Source organism: Oenanthe melanoleuca, chromosome 11 (assembly GCF_029582105.1).
Source record: "Oenanthe melanoleuca isolate GR-GAL-2019-014 chromosome 11, OMel1.0, whole genome shotgun sequence".
Taxonomy (NCBI): Eukaryota; Metazoa; Chordata; class Aves; order Passeriformes; family Muscicapidae; genus Oenanthe; species Oenanthe melanoleuca.
In genome coordinates, this window is record NC_079345.1 from 13,467,174 (window position 1) to 13,483,528 (window position 16,355).

At 41.9% G+C, this 16,355-nt stretch overlaps 1 protein-coding gene across 2 annotated transcripts; it reads left to right on the forward strand.

The window, feature by feature from the left end:
• The first annotated feature begins 2,674 nt into the window (after positions 1-2,674).
• Positions 2,675-15,210, forward strand: C11H16orf87 (chromosome 11 C16orf87 homolog). 2 transcript variants are annotated; one of them, XM_056500607.1, is made up of 4 exons: positions 2,675-3,347; positions 6,824-6,920; positions 9,022-9,204; positions 14,680-15,210. In XM_056500607.1, exons 1-4 carry the CDS (start codon positions 3,282-3,284, stop codon positions 14,796-14,798), a joined length of 465 nt encoding a protein of 154 aa, XP_056356582.1. In that variant the 5' UTR covers positions 2,675-3,281; the 3' UTR covers positions 14,799-15,210. The 2 variants fall into 2 exon arrangements, with proteins under 2 accessions (XP_056356582.1, XP_056356583.1); XM_056500608.1 differs by lacking the exon at positions 9,022-9,204 and having other exon boundaries at positions 3,136-3,347.
• Positions 15,211-16,355: the final 1,145 nt, after the last annotated feature.

Here is a 16,355-nt window from a genome sequence, read left to right on the forward strand (position 1 = left end):
GTGCTATTGCTATTAAATAGTTTAAATTACTGGTATTTTAAGAAAAGTATCTTTTTAAAATCTGAGGCTATGACCTTTTTTCTCAGGCAAGCTTCAATGTGCCCAGCAGAGCCAGAGGCAGGAGCCAGCCTAAGCCTGGGCTTCCTAAAACCAAGAGGCATCAATGCTTAACAGCACTGTGAATTTTAAAATGCCTTATAACTGGGAAACACTCAATATTCAGCTGTACTTGGAGAACAAAGCCAACATTTGTGCCACTTAAGTGTTGGTCTTGCTCAAATTCAGAGTAATGGGATCTCAAAGGACTTGTTAGGCACGACTTTGATTCCCTATGAAAGGACTCAGAGGGGACTCAGAGTACAGCTGCCCTGAAATCTACTGGTGAGAAACACAGGAACATTATTAAGTGCCACGAATTATTGTTATTAGCAAAACTACCAAATCAGAATAATAAAATAGGGTTTAAGCTTGTCTGCATAATCAGTGTATTTTTAATGCAGTACTACTTCTTGCTAGTTGAATACTGACTTATTACAACATCAATTCCTTCATGGTAACATTGCAAACATTATCATCTAGCCCTTCCTATTATTTTTAATTTTTCTCTCATGCATCCTAATCTTGTATTTTAGATATAATTTAAGAATTCTCTAGATAGTACTTTGGCTGTGGAAAGAATAATACCCCTGCTGACTATAGGGGAACTGATTAGGAAGTGTTGCTTAACCAGGATGTATTTTATAACCTTTTTGACACAAGGTTGCACACCACTTTAGGAATTTAATTTCTCAATTTGATGTGTTTTATGAACACATTGGGGCTGACAGAACCAAGGCTGCCAGCTCTCCTGGGGATACTCCAGGAGAGTAGGATGCTTCCAAATTGCCTGGAGTGCTCAGCAGAAATACAGCTCAGGAGTGCTTCTCTCCCCCACTCTAAAGTGGATTAGATGCATGAATTGTTCCTACTTTGGAGTCTTTGTTTCCTTGTAAAATTATAGTTGCACACCAAAATACTGCCATGAGCAGGCAGTGGAAACACCTTAGGCCATTCAGCCCAGCTGGAGTCTGTGGTGACAACAGCAAAGAAAAGAAGCCATCAGGCATTTACAAAGTCATGTGTGGCTTTTCATAAGATAGAGAAATTGCATAGTTTTCTTATTTTCTATTTTAAATTGGTGTAAAACATATTTTAAATAAGGCTTGGTCCTGCAAAGGGCCTTAACTGTTAAGAGAGAAAGTATCTCTACCCTTAAAATGGTATTTGTTATTTTTCTCTCAGTGCTGGATTAAACCTCTGAAATTATGTAAAAGAAATAGTCTTGGACTTTCAGAACTCAAAACTAATGTGTTAAAAATCAACATGAAAAATACATGTCTGGTAAATCAGTTTTCTAGCTAGAAACTATCTTGTTTTCATTCCGTAAGGAAAAAAAATATTGTTTTTATGGACTAGTTGAACAGCTGTCCCTGACTACTTTATTTGCTCTATAAAGAAAAGCAGGATATTGTCTTGTGTATTCATTAATTAATTTACCAGGCACTGCTACTATACTCAGCAGAGCCCCCTGCTGTTAAAAATCCTCCTCAAATATCCTTCTATGTTTTGCTATGTCTGAACTTTATCAATTAAGGAAAAAAAAAATTAAAAATCCAAATGCAAGCTCAAGGTCCTGGTTGCATGGATTTGTTCTGGATTCAGGAATGAAATCTGGATGTTGTGCCTACATAGAACACGTTTGCATTTTGGCAACAGTCACAGTTTATATGGAAAATAAACCTGTCTTGTCTTTGTGTATCTCTGGAGAAACACCTGCACCAATGGACTGATATAGGCTGGAAAAAATATTAAGGGAGAACAGGGAAACAAATCCACTCCCTGAGTCATAACTTAAATGCAGAGGAGGAAAGGAAAAGGGCAAATGAGCCAGTCTGGTAACTGTGTACACAGCCAGAAACCACAACACACAGGGAGAGCCCAGCGCTCGCAAGGACAGAGCAGGATGTTCTCATGGCCTGCGTGGCAGCCAGGCTCAAGGCAGAGACTTAGGGAAGAGGAAGAAAATAAATCAACAGGTTGTACTGGCACAGGAGAGGACATTGCAAACGATGCTTGATTCTTTATTCTTCATACTGTATTGGTAGTGAGGATGGAGAGGGCTGGTATGATGATCTGGAGGATACTCGCTGGGACATAAATGTAGTTTATGTGCCAGAAATTCAGGCCCTGCCGAGATAGCTGTTCCTGCTGCTCTGGGCCTGGTCCTGACAGTGGTCTGGCGGCAGCACACAGTTCTCTGAGGGCATTGCACTTGAAAACATCCCATTTGTGAGCATAACCCCGCTAAGAGGCCGGTCAGACTCCCCGCTCTCGGACACCAGGCACCGGTGCAGCCGGCGATGAACATCCCTGTCTGCTCCGGGCTGAGATGGAGACCAGAGAAGCGGTGTTTGGTGCTTCCCGACGGCTCGGACATTTCAGTCGGGCTCCCTCATTCCCTGCTCCCTCATCATTCCCGCTCCCCTCACCATTCCCAATTCCCTCATTCCCTCTCCCGTCACCATTCCCGCTCCCCCAGCTGGTCGTTCCCAGCGCGGCCGCCAGGGGCCTCCGAGCGCCGCTCGAGCGCAGCCAATCCGGCGGCGCGGGCGGGGCCGGCTGTTCGCGCGCGCGCGCGGGGATGGGCGGGGCTTGTTCCCTGTCGGGGGCGCGCGGGGCTCCTCCCGCTCCTCCCTCCGGCTCCTCACTCCGCCTCCCTCCTCCCGCTCCTCCCTCCGGCTCCTCACTCCGCCTCCTTCCTCCCGCTCCTCCCTCCGGCTCCTCACTCCGCCTCCCTCCTCCCGCTCCTCCCTCCGGCTCCTCACTCCGCCTCCTTCCTCCCGCTCCTCCCTCCGGCTCCTCACTCCGCCTCCTTCCTCCCGCTCCTCCCTCCGGCTCCTCCCTCCGGCTCCTCACTCCGCCTCCTTCCTCCCGCTCCTCCCGCCGGCTCCTCACTCCGCCTCCTTCCTCCCGCTCCTCCCTCCGGCTCCTCACTCCGCCTCCCTCCTCCCGCTCCTCCCTCCGGCTCCTCACTCCGCCTCCTTCCTCCCGCTCCTCCCTCCGGCTCCTCACTCCGCCTCCTTCCTCCCGCTCCTCCCTCCGGCTCCTCACTCCGCCTCCCTCCTCCCGCTCCTCCCGCCGGCTCCTCACTCCGCCTCCTTCCTCCCGCTCCTCCCGCCGGCTCCTCCCGGGGCGGGCGCTCCAGCCGCGGCCGTGTCAGCCCAGCCACGGCAGCAGCGAGCATGTCCTCCAGTCGGGCCAAGAAAGTGAAGATGGCCACCAAGTCCTGCCCCGAGTGCGACCAGCAGGTGAGCGGCTGCCGGCGGAGCGGGCTGCGAGCCCGTGTTTGTGTGAACTGAATGGCTGCTGCCTTTGCAGCTTGTGCATGGAATGTGGGTTGAACGCCGCGTCCCTCTGGCAGGGTGGTAGAGCAGTTGCATTGTGCTGAGGGCTTTCTGCGCGGCTGCAGAACCTCTTGTTTGTGTGCTGGTGTTGTTTAGTAACTGTGTGATCTGTTAAAAACACAATGAACCGGGTGATTTATATAATGCGGTTTGCCCTTCGGATGGCTGGTGTGCCCAGGGCTGGGTGGCAGAGGGCTCGGGGCTGGTTCGGAAGCAGCGGGATCGAGCTGCTTCCACCCTTCGGTGCAGTTGGTGCCCGGCTCCCCAGTGCCCGTGTGAGCTGTTCGTGCCCCTCTGCGGTTCCTGCTGTGCACAAAATGGAGCTGCTCACCCTCGGTGCTGTGCACCGCTGCCGTGTCAGAGCCTCTTTCTCCGTGTGCTGGGGATGGTGTGAGTGCTGAAGCTCGTTGCGAACAATGGCCCGGCTGCCGTGGGGCTCGGCCGGGGGCAGCGCCCGCCGCCTCTGCGGGCACAGCGCCGGTGTGTGCCCTGGAAACTCACCCCTTCCACTGCTTGAGCCACGCTTGGGAAGAATAAAAAAACTCGTACAATTTTTCTCTACTTGCATAGCTTTGAAAAAAAATCAATTTTTTTTTGTCCTGGCTTGCATAGTTTTTACAGTATTCCTACTCATCCTGGCACAGTCGGGAGCGCTGAGCTGTGTGTGGGCGTCCTTTCATGTTTTAACCAACAGATCAGCCGCTGCAAATGCACGTTAGGCACGTCACTGAAATACTATTTCTGAGAAAGAAACCGTGTGCCAAGTTCTGGTTATCCGGTTGGTGAAAGGAGAAACGAAAGCGAGGGAGAGAAGTCATATATGAGAGTGCTGATGTTTTTGTTTATTTTGGCTTTTAAAAATAAATGTAATGAATGCCAAACTACCAGCAATAAGTAAACAAACATTGCAGGCTTTTTAAGCTGATGTGAAAACTGTCACTTTGTTCTGCACTTATATGCATATAAAGGATTTTAGTTTTTGTCACTGTAGATTTTCTGTTAGCAGCTCTTCTGTGACTTACATGGATTTTATGTGCTTATATGTCCTGTCCTGAAACACATTGCTCGTAGGACCTTGTTTTCCACTGCCAAATATTTGGGAGAGAGCAGGGAACTAAGGCCTGCAGTACAAGTCAACGCTTTGCAGATTTTGAGGAAACTCCCATATAATTCTTATCTGTGTCCTGTACTGCTGTTTCTTAAATTCTTCCATAAGCAAGGGCTTAGCATTTGTTTCTGATTTTTTTCAGTAAAAGTGGCATGCATGGAAATATTTAGACAGCCACAGTTATTGGAGCGAAATATTGAGTAACACTTCTTAGACTTCAAAACATTTTTCTGTTGTAATTTAGATAATATATCATATTTCAATATTTTCACAATCATAGCACAGCTCCATTAAACTGAGGAGCCTGAAGTACTTGCAGTCAATCTGAAGAAATAATTATCACTTCTTAATTTAGCATCAGGTAAAGTGTCTTGTATGAGAAAATTTCCTTTCTGTTAGGAAGATGTTAAACCGTGTGAAATAGTGTTTAGGACTCTGTTGCATTAATTATGTTGCAGGATGTTATCAGTGTGGGTCTTCAAAGCATAACTGATAGGTTTCAGTGATAAACCCCTTCCCCCAGGCCCCCCACCCTCAAATGGTGCACACCCCAGTGCTAAACCTGTAACGCGAGAACAGTATTGTTCTGTTAAACACACTCGAGTTCCCTGAAAAACACTGACTCTGTTCCAATCCCCTTGGGTGGCTTTGTTTTGGTTTGGGTTTTTTTTTTAATTTTTTATTTTTTTGGTTTTTTTTTTAGGCCAAGCCTGGAAAGGTAATTATTGGAGAGACCCAAGTGTTCAGAAATGGATTTAGCTGGAATTCTGTATTTATATACCTCAAGAACACACAAATTATCTGCAATATAGTGGGCTTTAGTGCTGTTACACTGACATATGAACAGGGAGACAAATGTGCATACAAGTCTGCTAAATTCTGACCTTTAAAGTTCAATAAACCTTTCTTGGACTCATTTTTATTATGTCAGTGTCTCCATAAAGGGAGTTAAAAATCTCTAGTTCTGCAAAAGCTGCAGCAAAAAGTCTAGCTTTTTGTAGGGTGAAGTGCAGGAGTTCAGATGGGCTACAGAAAGCAAAATAATTTGTTTATTCTGAGTCACAGGCAAGTTCCCCTTTACAAATTCACATTCTAATTTGGCAGGGTTTTTTGGGTCAGTAGAACTTTGGAACTTGGTTCTTCTCCACGTCTGGTTAAACTGAGGAGGCAGTTGGGGTTCTGTGCTCCTGCTTGGTGCAGTGGACATTGGCAAACTTGTAGTGGCCTGTCTTAAGGAATTACATTTGAGAAATTACCTCCTGCCTTTTTCCCCCCACGATCATGCTTCAGCATGACTCCACTTTAATGTGTGTTGTTTAATCTCTTCCAGATCTCTGCCTAAACTTGCTTTGATTTGTATTTTCAGTCTTAAACCTAATCAAAGCAACATGGTGTATTCCTTACTACTCTAAAAGATCTCAACAGATCTTGGCACTACTGTAATGAGTTTTTTTTACTTTATCAGTGTTGGTTTTTAAAAATTGCTCCGAGTGGATTTTTGTTATATTCATATTAAATGTGGCATTTCTTGTTTTACATTGTTATTTTCTGGGGGAGCATTCTGCTGCTGCCTGCTTAGCTGATCAGAGGCAGTATTCTCTCAAACTCCTGGGCCTGCAGTCAATTCTTGCCTAGCTGGGCTGGGTTATTTGCATTTTGAATTAACGAGGTCCTTCTGTACCCACCCGGCCTTGTGTGCAGCGCTGGAGCTGAGTGTGCTGCAAATGCGTCTGTTTTGCTTCAGGCTCTATTGTGCCTCTGAAGCTGCTTCTCTCTAAAGCAGCTGCTTTCAAATGCTGCTGAAAGTGAATGCATTCACAACCTACTGATGGTTTTAACTTATAATTATTTTTTTATAAGTATAGGAAGGAAAACTGGAAATGTCTGACTGATTTGACTGCTGATATTTGAAAGCTCTGAAGAGAAATTGTAATTCTATTTTAATTCAGCCTTCCTTTAATGCTCTCTACTTTTCCCCACCCCCTTCCTGTCAGTCTGGGGAAAAGTAGTGCAAAGCAATCACAACAGCTGTACATTTCAAGCTTGGTTTTTAACAACTGCATGAAGAAAAGGCTTGGTGAGTGATTTACAGCAGAATCTGGTTTTATTATGTTTAAATACAGTAACAGGACATAGTTTGCAGAACAGACTGAGTTTGAATAGTTATCTCTGAGCACAAAATGTGAGTTACTAAGTGTGTTTTTTCTTCATAGGACAGGAGTTTTGTCATAATTTGAAATTACCTGAAAAATTTGTGTTTTGTTTTTCCCAGGTTCCTGTTGCATGTAAATCATGTCCCTGTGGCTACATATTTATCAGTCGAAAACTCCTGCACGCTAAACGTGCTGAGAGATCACCACCCATCACAGGTAATGCTGGAGGGGGGAGAGGGGAGCAGCAGTTCTTCCCCTTATTTCCTGGAGGCAGAAGATGGTATTTTATTCTCTTTGTAAATTAACTGTTGTCAGTTCACTTTTCCTTGAATTTGTGAATTTGAACTTCGAATATGTGAATTTTTCTTGAATTTTGAGGAGAGGAGGAAAGCTGGTGTTTTCAGTCTTCCTTTGTCCTTGTGATGTTGGCATTTATTCTGTGTATATTCTAGCTGCATACATTGATCACTATGCAAAATAACCTCTTACAGAATGCTTTGTGTTAATCCTGTTTTGAAGCTAAATGTGTAGAGGTCCAAAAAGGATCTGATTTCAGAGCACATGCTGGTTGAAGCTGGGTTTTCTGAAAATAAAAAATTGGTCATAATGTTTAATCTAAAACTGGGTGGATCTTGCTTCTCTCTCCATGATGAAATTAAATAGTGCTTTTTTGTGTGCCTAACTTATGTGTCTTTTGTTGGTGGACACAGTAAGAAGCCAGTCGAATGTGTGTTCTGGCATGAATGACATTCTCCTTGTGTTCATTTATATCACTTCCTCCAGTAGTAGGAATTAGTCAGAAAAAGAGCTTGACAGGGAAGATATATATTTAAAAAAAACCAAAAAAAAACCTGACCCAAACCCAACAAATATCTGATCTATAATATGTATTTTTTAAAACCATCTACCAGACCTACAAAATGGAAGTCAGCTATTTGATGTTTTGTATCAAATGTTTTTGAGGACAGCTGTAGATTGCCACTTGCAGGAATTAGGTGACATTATGCATTTATGAACTGAACTTTCAAGGTGGAAGAGGTTAAGAAATGTCTGTGGTAGATTTTAAGTGTTGATCAATTTTCTTTCCTCTTCCTGCTTTTTTTTGATAAAGTAGTTTACCAAATGAAGCTGAAGGCCATAATCTGGTTGTATAATTCAGCTTTGTACAGAGGAAATGCACCAGGGGAGGCAAAATGAATATATGCTGGGGGCCATCCTGCTGGAAAGCAGCTCTGGAAAGTGCTTTCTGCTCTGAGTGTGACCAAGCACTGGCAAAGGTTGTCCCAGAGGTTGGGTCTCCATCCCTGAAGGCACTCAAAAGCCCTCTGGACATGGTCCTGGGCAGCTGGCTCTTGGTGGCCATGTGTGAGCAGGGGTTAGACAGGGTCTGAAGAGGTTCCTCTGCCACCTCACCCTGGCTGTAACACTGAAATACAGGTTCTGTATGGGCATTAGTGACTGCACCCTGCTGTGTAGCTTGTGCTCCGTGTCTGTACAAGATCAACGGGACAACTGCAGCCAAAAGAAATCAGTTCCCCAGAGAGATACAGTAGGAGACTGTGTGTGTCTATATTGTGCTCCTGAGGGAACCACAACTTCTAGAAAAAGTTGTTCAGTATTTTCAGCAGTGCAACTACTGTGCAGCAGCCTTACAAATGTGCAGCTAATCCATGAGTGTGCTGTGATGACTGTACTATATTTGGTAACCAAGCTCATTAATTCATACTTAGCTTCCAGATAAAACTCATGTAAATACTCCTTTCTTTTAATGGCTTTGGTGTTTAGGAAGGCCATACTCCTGTTCAGCCGTGAGCATGAGGAGGCCTTGTCACAGGTTGGATGTGGTGGGACACATTCACTGTGTTGTGTGGTGTTTACTGGCAGCATTTGATTTGTCTGAGCAGCAGCAATGATCTCAGTGTCATAAGAAGCCCAGGTGCTGTGGTGTTTGCTGCATGATCAACTTTTGCTAGTGGAACAGATACAATGGGGTGTCTTAAGGGTTGTGGTGTGTGCAGTTTGTGTTCCATCTTATTTGGGAAACAGCTTCTTGTGTACCAGCAAACATCTCCTGCTGCAAAATGCATTTGAAGTAATTAAAGGGTTGATCCTTGGAAGGAAGAAGTGAAGTGTCCTTCTGGGACTGGCACCTTAATTTCTGCATGGATATCGTGCAGATGCAATTTTTCTGTAAAGGTATAGGCATCTGACCACTTGAAAGAAAAAGGTTGATTGGGGAAGAGGTAAGCATTAAGAGTAAATTAAGAGCAAAGGTGAGAACAGCCCTGGATCATGCCATTTCTGTTCATTTGCACAGAAAACAAGAGTGAGGCCAAAAGGAGGCGGACAGAGAGAGTTAAGCGAGAGAAGATAAACTCTGCAGTAAATAAAGACTTAGAAAACCGAAAAAGATCCAGGTCTAACAGCCATTCAGATCATAGCAGACGAGGAAGAGGAAGACCTAAGAGTGCCTCAGCAAAAAAGCACGAGGAAGAAAGAGGTATGAGAGCTGGAGAAATCTGTTTGTTGGATTTTCTATTTGTATCTTTTTTAATCAGTAAACCTTTATACAATTCAAACATTCAACTAGACTAGTTCATCCAGTACCTGATACCTTAATGTGGGGAAGGGACTGATTTGCATGTATAGAGACCTCTGGTTTTATGTTTCAGTGTCTGGTGAAACCAACTACAAAGATCTAAATCTGTATTTTTAGCCACTGTATCAAGTTTCAACATGTAGATTGAAAGCCATTGGACTGAAGTGTTAAGTAGGTTTTTTGTTTTGCTTCTTTTTTTGTTTTTGTTTTTTTTAAGGTGCTGCTGCTCTGTATCACAGAGACAAGCCATATAATGATATCTGTTGTCAGAGAGGGGATTAGGATGACTGGATTACTTAAAAAGTTTCTTGAAACCTTTTGGAGGGCCAAAGTAAAAAGGGCATCTTGAATCACTACTATGACCTGAATTTTGGTCCCATATTTCTGGAGGAAAGAATTCCTCCTTGCTTGTTAAGATTCCTTGGTGACCTGCTGTTCTTAATCATTATACAGTAAAGAGGCTGTTTCTTAGCTAGAGTAATTCTAGAACCCCACAAGAGTGTAACTGTCACTTAGGGCCCCTCTTCTTTTAAGAGCCTATTTACACTGCATTTGCTAGCTGTGTTTTTGGAGATCATAATTTTAGACCTGAATTATGAATCCAAAACTTAGCATGGGCTTCAGAAGCTTGGAAGGCAGATAAAAGGGGAATAACAAGACTTCATAGAAATATTCAGCAGATATTGTTTCTAAACCTCCTGAAGTCTTGAAATACATCATGTGGCATAACTCAGAAATGCAGTTATTTCTTCCTTTCTACCTTAAAAAAAAGGTGTTAATCTGTGTTGAAAATTCCTTTAATTTCTGTCTTTTCAAAACCAATTTTGATATCTCTGCTGTTTAATGTAAACCTGTTTCTTAATGTTTCTTTCATGTAAAAACCAAGTATAAATTTGGATTTGTTGGCAGTTTTTTAGTGCTTTCAATGTGGGAAGAAGAGGTTTAATTTCATTTCTGTATATTTTCCACATGGCAATTGTTTTACTGTAATAGAAATGCACTTTGTAGTATCTAATCTCCTCACTATTGCATATGGCTTATTGATTTGTGTAGCTTCCCTAATTTTTATTGACCCAAGCTGGACTTTGTCTGGCACCTTTAGGATCCTTTCTAGGGATTTAACTGCCAGTCCAGTTCACAAACAGCCTTGGTTTTAAAATTCCAGCAAGCTGGTTGGGTTGCCCTATAAAAGTGAATCTTCTTTTCTGTCCCCTGACAAAGAGGAAAGCAACCTAAGCAACCAAAGGAAAACATCCATTTTCTTAAGACATGTTTCATAGTTTCCAGAAAGCAAGAATTTGACAGCAGGAGGCATATTTAGAGAACATGTTTTCCTATCCAAAACTAGGCTGAATGTTTCTATCCTCTTGCTGAAACTCCAAAGTGTGACAATACTGCAGTGCTTTGAGGCAGAAGACTGGAAATCTGGATATAGTGGGATCTTGGCATAAGAGTGTGCGTGGTGTGCCTTTTCTTGGTGTTTTCTTAAAGTTTAATCTTCCTTGATAAGATTACCTTCATCATCTTGTGCTGTTTTTACCATCCCTTTCCCTTGATCTTGTGATGGCTTTTTCTTCCTCAGCATTTTGTGCAGGGATTTGGCTCACACCCATTTGTCATTGTCTTTGCCCCAGTGCAGCTCATCTTATTGTTCAGGAGTAAGTAGGCTCAGAATTACTTCTGGTTATGTCAGACTCTAGTATGTGTAGACCACTGTGAGGATTATCAGGCAGATAAAAAAAAATTTATATATAAGGCTGCCATGGCTATAAAAATAAATTCAGCAGGGAACTCATCCTTTTTTTAAGTAAATACTAAATCAAGTTAACATTTTTCTCTCCCTTTTCAAGTTGCATACAAAATTGAATCTACTATGTGTGGAGTAATTAGCAGAAATTTTAGACATATTATTCCTTTACCTACTGCTTGATAGTGTTATGTATATTAAGCAACTGTAATTCTACTAGAGTTAAGGTGGTTTTTGTCTGAGTGGTTGCTAGTCCTTGTAGCAGCCTGTGTGTGTTGAAAGTCAGCTCTGGAGTGCAAGATGTCAGTATCTTATTTCCTTGCATGTTGTACGTCTCGAGGATATTTTGGGTTTGTGTTACTTGCCACTGGGGGTTGTGCTTTTGCCCCAAAGACTTGAAAATAAGCCACTGCTTGCATGGTTATATTAAGAACCAAATATTTGGTTCCTAATTCCTTTGTAGATAGAAAAAGAGGCAGACAGAAAACACCTCAGTTGTATTAACATGGAAGAAAATAATTTGTACATTTGAAGAACATCCAGCTGTGAAAATTCCTTCCTAAAGATCCTGATGACATCTGTAGCCTTGCTTCCTTGCTTGCCATGCAATTCCATGCACAGTGTGCTTGTTCCCAGTTGTCTGTGCCTTTGACTGGTTCTTTTGTGTCCTTCGTGACTGGCTTACATTAAAGCAAAGAGCTGCAGCAATTAAGAATAGAATAAGCAAAAAGGCTTTTCAAAACAAGCTATTTTCCCTACAGATTTAGCAAGAATGAATGGAGGGGGAGGAAAGAGGAAGCAAATGTAGATGGAGGGGATATGGCAGTACTGGGACCCAGAAAATTATCCTGTCACATGTTTCAGAGCCATGTGATGACCCTGGAAAACAGGAACTTCTCCCTGCAGCCTTGGCTTGTCAAAATTTTCACTTGATTTCTTTGTCAGATGTACTACAAAGTATTTTGAAAGTACAAAGACTCCATTATAATTTGACTCTGATTTTGTTGTGGAGGTGTGTTCTTTGTTTTACTGTGTGGGACTGTGACACACAGCTAGACTGGTTCCCAGCTTGCCTTGATATCTGGGTAATAGCCCTGCTTGTGTTTGTTTGTAAAGCAAACAAAAACCCTTATATACTAGAGGAAGTGGTATTGGTTATTTTGGAAAGGTTACCAGCAGTCAGGTCCCAGTAAGACTAGTAGACTTGCTAAAGCAGACTTCTTAGCAAGCCAAATCTTCATAAAGTTATATACATACATTTCAGTATCCTTATAAAACTTAAGCTGAATGCATTTTCTTGATGCAAGTGTTCTTTTTCCGGTGTTTTCCAGCTGCATTACTCACACATTTTCTTGCCCACTGTGCATATTTGAAGTAACTTGCTATCTTGAAAGATGAATCCATACAAAATGTGTGAAGGAATCATATATGTGATTTATACAGTGATTTTATATATGTGATTTTAACAGTGATTTATAATCACTGTTTTAAAGGCTGCAGTATAAGGGGGTTGCAGGAGATCTGGAGTTTCCAGAGACATGATCCAGAAAAACTAGTTTTGCCTAAATAGCCTCTTAGTTGTTTAGCAACCCCCCTAGTTTTTAATGTCTTACTGTCTTGTAGAAACACAATACTATTTTTCTTTTGCTCATAATAGAGAAATGAGTCAAAACTACTCTCAGGTAAGACTGAAGTGGAAAGTTTTCAGGGTGTGTGTGTAAGCTGTGATATCCTAGGAGTATTGCATGATAAAATGTCTTGCAGGTGTGAGCTCTTCACTTGTTACTGATGAGAATTACAATTGTCCTGAGTGTGTGTGAAGCTTGCACACGTGTGTTAATCCCTCGTAGTCTTTCATATCAAGATTTCAGTAAGCTGAAGTCTCAGAATAAGGCTGATCTGGGGGGAAGGGAAACTAAGAAGTCCACAGTCTGTTAACAGCATCAGGGTGTGGTGCAGGGGGAGTATTTTTACTTTTGCTGGCTGCTGATATGTTCAAGTTGTGGCTGGATTCGTTTGGATCAGGAAGTATGAAACAAGGGGTGTGGCTTAGATATGAAAATAGAAAACGTTAGTGTGGAATAACCAGTGTGTGTAGTGTCTGTGCTCAGAACAACTTCCCAGCATTGTTAATTTTTAAATGATGAGAGGGAGGAAGTGGAACAACCCAGAGTACATACAGAAGCTGATTTGTCTTAAACTGCAGAGTAGGACTGGCAGCAAAATTCACTTTCAAACTCATTTCAAGCTCAATACACTGGAGGATATTGCCTTGCATGACCAGGAAGTCAGCAAAAAGCTGCTTTCTGCTGTTTCTGTATCAGTATTACATCAACACAGTGGTAAAGGATTTTGGAGCTTCTCCCACATAGCTGTTGATTTCACATGGGAGGCAGTCTGCTGGAGCTCTTTATCCATAGCTGTGACACAAATGTGAAGCCAAATCTAAAACCATTGTTATAAATGTGAGCCCATTGAAGGGTAGCAGTGTGGGTAGGTGGAGATAGGAGATGCTGGGGTTTTTTTCCTGTGCTCCTTTTCTTTGGCTTTCCCATGCTAGTTGAGGTGTCTTGGTGGAGCAGCTGCCAGAGTGTGGACATGTGTGACTGTGTTAGTGAGACAGAGGGGTCTCTCAGGTGAGATTTGTGTTGTGATTATAAATGAGTCCAGGCCACTGGGGAACCTGGATTAGAGGTGGAGTTCCACAGCTGAAAGTCTGAATGTATTTCTCTTCTCTTTCTGTCTACAAGCCTGGTCTTCTACTGACAACTGTTTCTTCTTTGGCTTTATTTTCTTAAGGATTTGTGTCAGCTACCTGTGGCTAGCTAAACTGGGATAGAACTAGCCATGATCTGGAGGAGGTGGTATTTATGAAAGTGATATTTCTCAAATTGTGTTATTTTATGAATTTTTGTAGTGTAACTTAGTTTATTTGAGCACTGCAGTACAAAATTTTTTTGATGGCTTCCTGCTGTGTGTCTGTGGCATTGGAGCAAGCCAAATCAGCACAGGGAACTGATGGGCTTTTACTTGCTCAGTGAGGTGTTAGGTTTGTTCTACAGCTGGGATAAGATGGCAAGTCTGCAGTGTAGGAAGTCCAGAAATGTGCATGATGATAAATTTGGAACCTGAGTTCATCCAAGTATCTGCTCTTTGGCCTTTGCCTTTGACGCTGTCACATTAAACCCGTGGGTTTCTCACATGTAGTTGTAAAGTTAGGGGGCAAATCTTGTGTTTAATGAGGATATTGTGAAATAACTTTGTTTTCTTGGATGTGAGGTGGTTATGTAAAAGAAAAACCCAAACCATTAAAACAAAAACCCAAACCATTAAAACAAAAAAAAAAAACCTGAAGGAACACTTGAATACTTGTTTATCTTTATGTTAACGACTCATTCTTCCTTTGTTAAAGAAATTCAGTCATGCTTTTGACTGACTCATTCTGTGGCTCTTCCAGCACCTTTGTGTGCCTCTATTGCTTCCTCCTTTTTCTCACTCCCTCTGTGCATAGGAATTGATTGTCTAACTTCAATTCTACTACTTCACATAATTTATTAATTTCTGTTTAACTTGTATTAACTCCAAATAATGGAAAAATCATCTAATAGTGACTTTTTTTTCTTCTACAGAGAAACAAGAAAAAGAAGTTGACATGTATGCTAACCTTTCAGATGAAAAGGCCTTCGTATTTTCAGTGGCCTTGGCGGAAATAAACAGAAAAATTATCAATCAAAGACTTATTCTGTAACTTGTGAGCACAATCTGATGCAGTTTTATGCAGAATGGCTAGCAGATTTCCAAGGTGCCATGGACTCTCAGAAAGTGTGTTGTCTGCACCAACAAGGACCATAACATTTCCTGTTAAATTTCTACTACTTCTTGGAAATCAAATTCTGTCTCTACAAGTCAGAAGAAAAGTGGTCACAAGATTGTGCTGTGAGAAATCAGAGAGCCTTGAAGACAAATGCTAGACAAGTACACTGAGAGACTGCACCCATTCCAGAGCACTTCTTTTGAATTTGCTGCCAGAAATGCAATATTCTAAATATTTTCAGAATAAATGATTTTTCTTTAAAATTATATATTTCAGATTTTTCAGCTATATTGCAGTTTATGTATGTACAGTTCACATAACTTTTTAATAAATTGATATTCCAGTATTTTATTGAACTGAGAATTTTCATGAATTATCTCTAGAAAATAATTTCTTTCTCTGTAGAGTTGTCTTTTAAAAATCATATACTTTGGGGGTCAGACTTCTGAAGTTTGAGAGCCAAGCATTTGTAACAATTACTTGCTGAGTATGTGCCTTGTCCAGCTGGTAAGTTCTTGTCTCGTACTCTTTCTTGGCCCATTATTTACAGGAGAGGGAGAGGAGGAGACATCAGAAATGTAGATCTGCAGTTGGCATCCTGTGACTGGTATTTCCAAAACAAGAGGATGTGGTAGTTTTACTCCCCATAGCTTTTTTTTGTCTGACTTTTAAAAGCATGATTCTTATTGGTATTGTGTTTGGATTGCTGACTGTAAATACCAAAGCAAAGTCTACCTGAGTGTGCAAAAATGAGCTGTTTTGGTAGCAATAGTTCTGGGGAAGGCATTCAACAAAGTAATCTTCCTTAAAGTGGTATAGTGCAGTTTCAGCCAAAACTCTCCCTGGAGTAACTATATGGAGGCTTTATTTTACCAAGAAAAAACCCCAAAGCCTCAAGCTGTGTAAAATCCTGAGGGAGGAGGTGTAGGAGATAATTACATTCATAAAATCTGTCACACTGGGGTTTAGTCACCTTTCATTTGCTCTATTCTAGGAGGGGGAAATGCAACTAAATGTCATTTTCTCCAGTATCACTGGTGCTTTTCAATATCACTTTGAGTAATGAGAATTGCCTAATGAGGTTCAGCTACAGAACTGATCTCTGGGTGGAAGCCAAGGTGTTTATTAATAAAGCTGGACTATCAAATACTGGCTGATTATTAGTTACTGATTAACAGAAGGAGCTGTGATAGCTTCAAGTTAAGCCACAAGGCACTGATCAAATGCAAACTGTGTAAGTAAAAGCAGGAAGCATGGAAAGTGGTTTTTACTTCTTAACTCCTAAGGAATAATTTGCATCCTTATTAACACTGGATGAGAGAGATGGTGTTAAGCCACTGAAACACATTTGTCTTTATTCCAGTAAATGAGAAATTGCAAATACAGGACCTACTTCTCTGCATCACTGAAACTGTGCTTCCCAGAACTTTAGCCTGTCACAGATACCAGTAGTAAGGACAGATGGGTCAATCTTAAAGATAGAGAATATGT

Coding starts and splice junctions, on each gene's coding strand:
- C11H16orf87 (XM_056500607.1), top strand. CDS start 3,282: ATGTCCTCCAGTCGGGCCAAGAAAGTGAAGATGGCCACCAAGTCCTGC. Junction 3,348..6,823: donor GCCCCGAGTGCGACCAGCAG/GTGAGCGGCTGC, acceptor TGTTTTTCCCAG/GTTCCTGTTGCATGTAAATC. Junction 6,921..9,021: donor GAGATCACCACCCATCACAG/GTAATGCTGGAG, acceptor TCATTTGCACAG/AAAACAAGAGTGAGGCCAAA.